This window comes from Pinus tabuliformis, chromosome J (assembly GCF_031772625.1).
Source record: "Pinus tabuliformis cultivar Carrire ecotype Pingquan chromosome J, CPIR1, whole genome shotgun sequence".
Lineage (NCBI taxonomy): Eukaryota > Viridiplantae > Streptophyta > Pinopsida > Pinales > Pinaceae > Pinus > Pinus tabuliformis.
The window spans coordinates 101258273-101269459 of record NC_142295.1 but is presented as its reverse complement, the minus strand read 5'-3'; the positions used below and the strand labels follow the sequence as shown (position 1 = coordinate 101269459).

At 43.1% G+C, this 11187-nt stretch overlaps 1 protein-coding gene across 3 annotated transcripts in view; it reads left to right on the top strand.

The window, feature by feature from the left end:
* The first annotated feature begins 281 nt into the window (after window positions 1-281).
* LOC149225714 (uncharacterized) overlaps window positions 282-11187 on the top strand; it is a 250618-nt gene continuing 239712 nt past the window's right edge. For 2 of the 3 annotated variants that reach the window (XM_089377289.1, XM_089377288.1), the window contains exon 1: window positions 282-1154. In XM_089377289.1, the coding sequence (XP_089233415.1) occupies window positions 595-1154 (560 nt within the window). In that variant the 5' untranslated portion in view covers window positions 282-594. The remainder of the gene's footprint in view (window positions 1155-11187) is intronic. The other variant, XM_089377287.1, reaches the window with a different exon arrangement.

The window sequence follows — 11187 nt, the reverse complement described above, 5'->3', positions numbered from 1 at the left end:
TAGCAACGACAACGATGTTGATAACCGGGTTTATTTGACCAACATTGTTAAATGACTCGAGTTTATGTGGTAAAGGGAGTTTACGTTGAAGACGGCTCAAGTGTATAGTGATCCTTGTGGTATGTGATCGTTCATTCGCAAAATTGATGAGGATGGTGTGTTGCACTTTCAAAGTCCTCTAATGTCGTTGTAGTCCCGCTTTGTCGTTGTATTCCACATCAAACATGGCTTTGAGATAGACATACGTTACTATTGAGATTAAACAAAATTTATCTTCCCTCGAGAAACAACCAGAGGCCAAAATAAACCTCCCTTGAAGGAATAACGCAGAAACAATCAATGACGCGAATATCGAAACTCTACGTTACGCAGGCTTCAATGCCTTGGACAAATTCAAGAGACAAAACACGGATTTACAACTCGCAATCAAATGACAAAAGTCTCATTCCCGCCAACTAGGCCTCCATTTAATCAAACCCGGGGAAATCTCCATGAAAGATACCCTAACTTTATTTGGTCAACTGTATTCTTACTGCCCAGTACTTTTTCCCACCGTTTTTTTGACCCCTTTGGCATACTAACCAAGCCAATCCCATGGAAAACCCCACGCAGGATGACAGGAAGAAGCACCAACCCTTGATGGTATACAGCAGGAAGAGGAGGAGGAGAATAATTTCACAAGAAGATGGAGAATCCCATACTACTGCAAGCAGCAACAATGGCCCTCATCACACACAGTCCCTATCAATGAACAACAGCAATAACAAGGCCATTTCAGTGTATAGCAGAAGGGGAAGAACAAGAAGAAGAAGAAATAGAAAAAAAGCAGATGCACTTGAAGTGAAATTTGAAGTTGAAGGCCCGTGTGTTAAGTCCAGTGACAGCCCAGTTGATTTTACAACTGTAACAGAGATGCGTAATGGAAATAGCAACACCAACAAAGAAATTGAGGCATTGGGTTGCTGTAAAACCGTCGAGAGGAGACACTATGAGCTCAGAAGCATGGTTTCCAGGCGTGCTCAATCCCAACTCAGCACAACTGCTGAACATATTAAGCCAGAGGTTTCCACCGTTTCAGACCTAACTCAAGTGCCCACCAACAAGGTTACCCACACGTTGCAGAGGACTAAAAGTGCTCGGAGGGGACATAGAAAGTATGGAGTCGTTCCCTTGTTTTTTTTGTTCGTTTAAATTTTCTATTTGTCCGTACGTTGTGGGTGGAATTGGGTACAGTTTCCAGGCTTGAAATTGTGCTTTTATTAAGTTTCTGCAATTGGGTTTTGTTTGAATGCTAGTTGTGTTAAACTTTCTGCAATCTGGTACAATGGTTTAAGTGAGCATGCTGCAATTTGGATCCATTGTTTTTGAATGAAATTCGAGCTTCCATAAATTTTGTGCGTTTGCTTGCATTTGTTATTTCATATTTTTTATTTTTCTGTTGGCTTAAGTGAGTGAGTTTGGTGCAGTTGTGCATTGCCTTCTACTATGCTTTTTTGGTTGGGAAGGAGTCAAGAGTTTAGGTTCTTGTAAAGTTTGTGTGCAAAAAAATGAAATGGGTACTGTTTGTCAATCTCGAGATCGCAGTTCACACCTTGATATCGAGCCAATAAGAGAGTCCGTCATGAAAAGAGGCAGCTAGCTCAGTGGTAGAACAGTCCACCTTCTAGGGGCAGTTCCTGCGTTCAGCTCCTAGCCTACACCAAGTTTCAACATGGCATCAGAGCCAGGTATCGAGATTGATTAACTGCGGCCATGAGATATGAGCCAAAGTGTGGCTCCGCCAAGGGTGCTGGAGATATCAATCAACACCTTGATATCAAATCGGCACGAGTGTTCATCACGAAAAGGGACTTATAACTCAATGGTAGAGCAACCTGCCTGCCAGAGGTAGGTCCTGGATTTGATTTCTTGTTGGGCCAATTTTCAACATGGTATTGGAGCTAGATGTTGAGATTCATAGGTTGTATCTAGGAGACTTGTGGCAAGGCGTGGGTTGAAGGGGGTGTTGGATTTTGAAATTGACACCTCGAAATCGAACCGGTAAGAGTGCTTGTCATGAAAGAGAGCATAGAGCTCAGTGGTAGAACAGCCCATTGGCTAGGGCAGGTCTTGGATTCGATTCCCCAGTTGCCCAAATTTTGACATGTTATTATTAGACCCAGGTCTGGAGGTTGATTGGTGGTGGTTAGGAGGCCTTAACCAAGGTTTGCCTTCAGGGGTGGGGGAACGTTGGAGATAGCAATACACACAATGGTATTGAATTGGTAAAGGGTGCCTACCATGAAAGGGGGCATGTAGCTCAGTGCTAGAGCAATCTGGTGGCCAGGTGCAGGTCCTGGGCCCGATTCCTAGCCTGTCCAATTTCCAACTGTGTTGTCTTACAAGATTAATTTCCCCATTTGCATGCACTCCTTTTTCTTTGAAATTTCTGCTTTCATAAAGTTCCTGTAATCGGGTGCATTCCAGATTGCTTTTAAATATGTTTATTGTCTTGAAAGAGGGAACGTGGTGCAATGACCATTATCTTTTTCTTTGAATTTCTGCTTTCATAAAGTTTCTGTAATTGGTGCATTCTAGATTGCTTTTAAATATGTTTGCTGTCTTGAGAAAGGGAACGTGGTGCAATGACCATTGCCTATCTGTTGGCAGATTGAATGTTTAAAATCTTGTGTATCTTAAGGAGGAAAAGATTGTTGGCGGCTATCTTGGAAAATTCAGTCTTCCAGCTTCTGTTTTTTTTGTGTGTTTTTCTTCCTTTAAAGTTCTAGTCCGCTGCAGTTCACCATATTTTTTTCTGTAAACTTTGGGACTTAAAGTTGTTTTTCATTCCCTGAAAGACAAATATGAGCTGTTTGGTGCATGATCCGTGCTCACTAAATTCTGTGCGCCATTCTGTTTCTTGATTATCTTGAGGAGGAGGATTTGACTTTGGTGGCAACAAACACTACTGATTTGTGATGTAATGGGCACTGACAGTGCCGAGTAGTAATTTAGTAGAAATATTATGTAATATCAGCAAACTCGGATACTACAGATTACCTCAAAGAGGATACTGAGACATCAGTTGTGTTTTTGAACAGCTTCCTAGCCAGCATAGTTTCCATGCTTACCGTATTCTTCTTAGCAGATGTTGATTGTGAATAGATGGATATATTTGAATGTAGGAATGCTGAGAGCTTCTTCATTGTATGTGATTAGTCAGTCTGCGTCTGATCGGAGTAGTTTAGGTAACTAGTGGATGTTCAAATTGTCTTGTTAGAGGGCCAGTAGACAAAGCTAGTCTAGATAGGGGTTTTCTAAGCTTGTGAAGGTGTGACCAAAATGAGAAGACTGATGCCCAGTTTGGTCATCTCTAATGTTTGGATTGTGTTACTGTTCAGAGATATCCTGTTTTATACTTTGAATCACTCTTGTTTTTGTTTTTTATTTTTTTGGTTTTAATTGTGCGGGTTTTAAGTTGTCTTACATTTTGTGGAGCTGTTAGAGCTATTTTGGGGATTGCTTATTTCAAGAGGACGGTCCCATGTCCAATCTCTGTTGAAGTTTCTAAGTTTACTTAGTTAGAAACCCTCCATGCACTTTATCTGATTTATTCCTATCTACTTGTTATTTTTCTTAACAAGTTATTTACAATGTAAATACTGAAAATAAACACTAGTGCATGATCAACATATTACAAATCAACAACTAAAAAGAAATAGAAACAAACACACCATATGACACCATTATTTTTGGACTAATGTCTCCGGAAGAACCCAATGTGGGAAAATCGGTGCAGCGATTTGAGGGTTTTCTTATTAAGCAATATCAGAGTACAATTTGGGTGTTGAAACTGACCTACCCAACATAGAATTTCCTTGGCAGTAATACCTCTCAGTTTCTGGCAAACCTCCTGGTTGAAACTCCAGATAAACCTTCCGACAACTTCTGACAAATCTCCTGGTTGAAACCCCAGAAACCCCAGCGTCAGCCTCTCTCTGGATTGCGTCAGCCCCTCTCTAGATTGCGTCAGCCCCTCTCTGCCTAGCGCTGGCCTTGCGTCACCCTGGATGGGTCTACGTCAGCCTTAGGAGGCCCTACGTCAGCAATGTTGGCCTCTCTGAGGCTCTACGCAGCGCTCGACTGCCTCTGCGTGGCCCTGCGTGAGCCCTGGTTGGCTCTGCGTTACTCTCCCCGGCTACTGCACTGCTCTCTGACACTATCTCTCTCTATCTGTACTCAAATGCCCCTCAGTTGCATTTCTCGATCACTAATTCTATTTCTCTTAGCAAACCTCGCTCTAGAGAATAGAATCACTGATCACTCCGGTGTATTCTCCAAGTGACCCTCAAGCCTCCTCTTATACTTTTCCTGTTGACATATCAACGACCGAGATTAAGTCCCTAATCAACGACTAAGATTATATTTGACTTGATCCATGTCTTTTGGACCATTCTAACACAGTGTCATATTAATATACATTAATATTTTATTTTCCCTAAGTTTATACTTAAGGTCTCCATTAAAAATATTAATTATTTTAATATCTCTTGAATTGTTTAGAATTTGCCCAAATCCTTTTTGGGTATTGGAGATCTCATGTGCCCCAATCTCCCCACCAAATTTCGTGGCTAGAGCACATCCGAAGCTACTTCAAATCAACAGTCTCTTCACCTTAGATGTTTATGTCCATGTTTTTTAAAGTGAAATCTTTTAGATGGGGAAACTCCAAACAGTCAGACTGTTAGATAAACAGGGAAACGCTATGGATTGGGGTACAACCATAGCATGAAGAACATTGCAAAAGATCATTTGTTTCTCCACAGGTGAGTAATTTATAGGGCAACGAGAGAAGCATCAGGGATATCATCATCTGAATTTTTTGTGTCCCAAATAAATTCCAAAGCAACTTTCCCATTTGACTTCTACCCAGCCATTGTAAATCTTCTATTCCAGATCTGCTCACCCTCAATCGCTATTGGAGTCCACATTTGTGATTCTACTATTTTTTAGATGGTTTGGTTCACTACAATTAGTCTTATAAGAGTCAGATTTGTCACTTTAACTTTACAAGGTGATACAGGAATGTGGAAGTGGACAAACTCATAAGTTGTCGCAAGTTGTAGAGCTGTAAAGACCTTGCAAGAAACTGTGCAGGAAAATGTTGTCATGCTCTAATGTTGTAAGTACCATGATTACATTGCAGGAATGTTTTGGTGAAAGGTTGTTGCTTGTAGAAAATTGCAGATGCTATTGGGGTGTACAATTTCTAGTTCAAAAAGACCTTGCAATTGAAAGTGTTGGGATTTATGGAAATACTGCAATGTTTGTTCGCTATGTTAAAATTATGCAACTGGTCAAATTCCACTTTGGACAACTCACATGACGGAGATAATTATTGCATTGAATTCCTCTTTTTGAGAGGATCAAAATCGACCTAAAGATCACCTCATTTGTGTTGAATTTTCTAAGTCTATCCGTTAGAAAATTAATCTGTATTCTACTGGTTCATTTCTTCTACTTGTTTAAATTCGAACAAGTTATTTAATATAGTTAAATACCAAAATAAACACAATACAGTCACAACATCTACAGATCAACAACTGAAGGAAAACAAGCACACATGTGACACTGTTATTTTTGGACAAACATCCTCGGAAAAACCCAATGCGGGAAAACCGGTGCAACTATTATGAGGGTTTATTATTATGCAGTATTTCCTTGAGTACAATTAGGTGCCAAACTGGCTCACCCGACAGAGAAAAACACACGGCAACAATACCTCTATATTCGGAAATAGGTATTCAGAAAACGTGTCCCACGAAACCCTCTCCGACACAACTGAAGCTTAGCGCTGACCCTTCTGGCCTCTGTGTCAGCCTCTTGTTGACCTGCGTCAGCGCTAGGACCCTCTGCGTCAGCCTCTTGCTGACCTGCGTCAGCACTAGGACCCTTTGCGTCAGCCCTAGGACCCTCTGCGTCAGCTCTCTGAGGCACTGCGCAGCCTTTGGGACCCTCTGCGTCACTCCAACAACCTCTGCATGGATGACGCAGTCCCTTTGGCCTCTACGCTGACTCTGTTGGGCTCTGCGTAGCCTGGATTGGTTGTTGCTCTCGCTCTCTCTGCTTCTACGATGGTCTCTTAGTACTGTTTCTGCCTCTCTGCCTCGTACTCACTGCCTCTCGCTGCTGATCACTGATTCACTTTTGCTTAGCAACCTCGCTCTAGCAAAATGAATGATTGATCACTTTGGTGTGTTCTCCAACTGACCCTCAAGCCTCTTCTTATACTTTTTTCGTTGGTCTTTCAACGACTGAGATTAAATCTCTAATCAACGGTTAAGATTAGATTTGGCTTGATCCATGACTATTGGAACTTTCTAACCCAATTTTATATTAATACCCATTAATATTTTATTTTTCCTTAGTTTAGACTTAGGAACTCCATTAAAAATATTAATTATTTTAATATCTCCAAAATCGGGTATAATCTGTCCAAACCATTTTTGGGTTTTGGAGATCTCATGTGCTTTAGTCTCTCCACCAATTTTCATGGCTAGAGCACATCCGATGCTACCCGAAATCAACACTCCCTCTTAGCGAGGACTATGCTTTAGTAATACTCCACACTGAGCATCACCTTGATTATCCGGCATCGGTCCCTGTGCTGATGCTAGGCCTCCTCGCCCAACATCCTCCGCACTATTACATCCTATACTGCTGCCCATGGCCCAGCCACTACCACTGCTACATTCGTACGGTAGCTCCCTCTGCATCCGTGCTGCTGTTGGTCCATCCTCCCAACATTGCATTTACACTGCATCCCCTCTCATCATGTTGCATCGTGCTACAACATACTGCTACTGCACTGCAACTTAGTTACTGAGAAGTAAGTAACCAATCTATCCAACATCTGACATCCTTGTCAGGCTAGAAACACTCCCGATGCTTAAGCTCTCTCCACCGCTAACAAGTGCTCCCTCTACTGACCTTTGCGTTGCTGTAACAAGTCCCTGCATTTCGCACCGTTGCACACCTCTCTGTGCCATCCTGCATCGTTGTAACACTCCTGTGCCTCTCGCACTGTTGCAGCCTGCTAACCTCGCGCTGCCCGGGGATTCTTGCACTGTAGCACTCTCTGTTGCTTCATCTGCATCCGTCTCTACTGACATCCGCCAGTCCTGCTACTCCTCTTCGGGGCTCTCGTAACAAGGTATAATCCAAGAGGTTGGGTACCTCAAGGATCCTGCCCCTCAGTGCCTGTAGTCCTCCTGACTACAGCTCGATGTCTCCCCACTTCTTCTCAAGTGGCACAATCGTCATCCTCCTCGACTTCTTTTTTTGCCCTCTTTGGCGTTGCCTTCGAGTCAGAAGCCTCTCCCTTACTCTTCTACCTTGGACTCTGATTCGCATAGTGACCCAGTTCGCCAAAATGGAAGCACTTGACCTTGTAGAGGTCCTTCTTCTTCCTCTTCTCCTGCTTTCTCGCAGATGCTAGAGCTGCATCCTCTTCCTCCCCCTTCTTGATCCTGACCCCTTTGCTGCTACTCCTTGTCTTGGTCAGCCGTCTGATCTCTTCTTGACGAAGAGTCGCCCATAGTTCTTCCCAATCTGGAAGACTCGCCTTGCCTAGTATGCTCTAGAAAAATGTCTCCCAATCCTCGGAGACTGCATTAAGTGCGGTCTTTACCATCAACTCTTGATCCGGCGTGGCCCCTATGGAAGTCAGTTGGTCATGGATCTCTTTCAACTGACCAAGGAAGACATCTATTTGCTCTCCCTTCTGCATCTGGTATGACCATAGCTGATTCTCCAGGAGCATCTTCCTTTGCACGAAAGTATGTTGGTACAATGCCTTTAAAGTGTCCCACGTCTCCTTTGCCGTTTCCTTCTCAGCAATATGTGGGACCACATGATCCTTGACCCCATCAAGGATGATACACTTTGCCTTATCCATTGCCTTCTCATACCTTTCATTAGCTACCGGGTCAATTGGGATAGCCATCACTCTCAAGGCGAAGCCCTTGATACGATGTCTGTCTAGAATGGACAAGAACTTGGCCTTCCATACTACAAAGTTGGGCGCTTCGTCCAGCCTGTATTGATCCCTTAGCCCTTTCACGGTCATCTCGCTGCTCTTCTGTCGACTGCTCCAAGTCTCTTTACTTCCCCCGTGGAAGTTCTCGGTTCGACTCTTGTTGAGTCTCTCTACTTCTCGCCTCGAAGTTCTCGGTTAGACTCCTGTTGAGTCTCTCTACTTCCCGCCTGGAAGTTCTCTTCTAGACTCCCTCTAAGTCCCGATTTCCCTCCTGGAAATCCTTCTGCCAACTATCAAGTTGCTTCTCTCCGATTGTCTGTGCAACTGCAACACTGATCCAGATTCCTTGGCTAGAAATTTGCCTTGGCAGCAACTCCCTCTACCTTGGTCTTACCCGGTTAGGTATTATTCTAACCACAGTACCCCACCAGCTTCGCTCCTGCAAACTGCCCACAACTTCCTTCACCCCAACAACTGAAGGATTGAGTCTCTTGGCTCTGCGCAATCCCGACACCGGTAAAACAACGCTCTCGGCCAACTGCGTTAGCCCTCTTGGCCTCTGCGTTAGCCTCTCTTTGCCCTCCTCAGCCTCTGCGCTAGCCTCTCTTTGGCCCAGACTGATGACGCAATCCCTCTGCGTCAACCCTTCCTCTGTTGCTTCTGCAAGGATTAGTTACTGTTGCTCGGGACAACTGATTTTGCTGCAAATGCTCTGCTCAGCTGATGCCTTCAACTCTCCTTTGATTTGCAACCACGCTTTGATACCATGTTGAATTTTCTAAGTCTATCCGTTAGAAAATTAATCTGTATTCTGCTAGTTGATTTCTTCTACTTGTTTAAATTCGAACAAGTTATTTAATACAGTTAAATATTGAAATAAACACAATACAGTCACAACATCTACAGATCAACAACTGAAGGAAAACAAGCATACAAGTGACACTGTTATTTTTGGACAAATGTCCCTGGAAAAAACCAATGCGGGAAGACTGGTGTAGCTATTTTGAGGGTTTATTATTATGCAGTATTTCCTTGAGTACAACTGGGTGCCAAACTGGCTCACTTGACAGAGAAAAATATATGGCAGCAATACCTCTATATTCGGAAATAGGTATTCAGAAAACCTGTCCCACGAAACCCTCTCCGACACAACTGAAGCCAATGTTGGCCCTTTTGGCCTCTGCGTCAGCCTCCTGCTGACTTGCGTCAGCCCCAGGGCCCTTTGCATCAACCCTCTGAGGCACTGCGCAGCCTCTAGGACCCTCTGCGTCACTCCAACAACGTCTGCGTGGATGATGTAGTCCCTCTGGCCTTTGCGTAGCTTGGACTGGTTGCTGCTCTTGCTCTCTCTGCTTCTACGTTGGTCTCTTAGTACTGTCTCTGCCTTTTTGCCTCGTACTCATTGCCCCTCACTGTTGATCACTGATTCATTTTTGCTTAACAACCCCGCTCTAGCAAAATGAATGATTGATCACTCTGGTGTGTTCTCTAATTGACCCTCAAGCCTCTTCTTATACTTTTCTCGTTGGTCCTTCAACGACCGAGATTAAATATCTAATCAACGGCTAAGATTAGATTTGGCTTGATCCATGACTTTTGGAACCTTTTAACCCAGTTTTGTATTAATACCCATTAATATTTTATTTTTCCTAAGTTTAGACTTAGGAACTCCATTAAAAATATTAACTATTTTAATATCTCCCAAATCGGGTACAATCTATTCAAACCATTTCTGGGTCTCGGAGATCTCATGTGCTTTAGCCTCTCCACCAATTTTCATGGCTAGAGCACATCCGATGATATTCCAAATCAACAGTTTGGATAAGCAGAGGTTGGTTTTTGAATTTATGAATCCACTCCTGTAAATTGGATTAGGTCTGCCCTATGCATATGTACAATTGGATAGGTCAGCCTCAACTTCAAGTGGACCCTCACGGAAACCTATAAATAGAAGAGACCTCAAGCTCATTTGGATATATTGATCAAGTCGTCTTCTCTTCTCTTTAATTGTCTTGGTTCGCATATGTCTGACGGACAAAGTTCACACAAGGGTCTGAAACTACAGGGTTGAAGCTTGCACAGATCTAGGGTTTTTGTTTTTTGGTTGCACGCACGTAACTGAGTATTTTCGACTCTAGACGCGCACACAAAGTGGCCAAGGGTGCGTTTGGGAAGCCTCAGGTGTTCGCACAGTAGCTTGAAAGGAGCGTTTAGGGTTTTTGAAGCAGATCTGGTAGTCTGGTTCCTAGATGCACGCAAAAAGTGGTTGAGGGTGCATTTGGTAAGCCTCAAACGCTCACATAGTAGCTTGAAGGGAGTGTCTAGGGTTTCCGAAGCAGATCGGGCAATCTGGTCCTCATACGCATGCACAAAATTGTCAAGGGTGTGTCTGCAAAGCCTTAGACACTCGCATAGTAGCCTGAAGGGTGCGTTTGGGGGTTTGAGGCAGATTTGAGTGTATTTGTCCCCAGACGCATGCAAACAGTTCACCAGGGAGCGTCGAGGACTGCCATAGTCGCCCGCACAACTCTTCCATGTCTCTGGGACTAAAAGATGAAATTTCAATATTCCGAAGATTCTACTCAGTGACAACACTGTTCAGCAGTTGACTACATTTAGTGACAGTACATTACAGTCCTCAGAATCAGGGTTCTGAGTATAAGCATGATTAGGTTCATTTCATGGATGTCATAGTTGTTTTACTAGTTAGTTGTATAGACGAAGATATAGATCATTGTACTCTCTTTTGTTGAATCATTTGATGACAATCTAAGAAGAAGAATTTGCAAGGGTTTTCCCCACAATGGGTTTTGCCTTAGTCTTCGACCAATCTTGGTGTCTCTATGTGTGCATGCTTTTCTTCTATTGTTCCTTTATGTTTTGCTGCATTGGTGATGATGATATTGTTCTTTCTACATATGAATAATGATGTAAATTTGAATAATGTTCTGATGTTAACATGGGGCCTATTTTGCTTATTTTTTTTCAATTTTTGTCTTCGACACTAATCCAAAATAGGTACCTAATAATCAAGCATATGGCCCTACTACTGCTATGCAATTCATGGTAATTATTGTTTTGAGGCTTCTGCGATTTGTATTTTGTGTAGAGATTTCTTCCGGGATTATCGCATCCATAATTCTTTGTATCGACGTTTCGAGCCATCCACT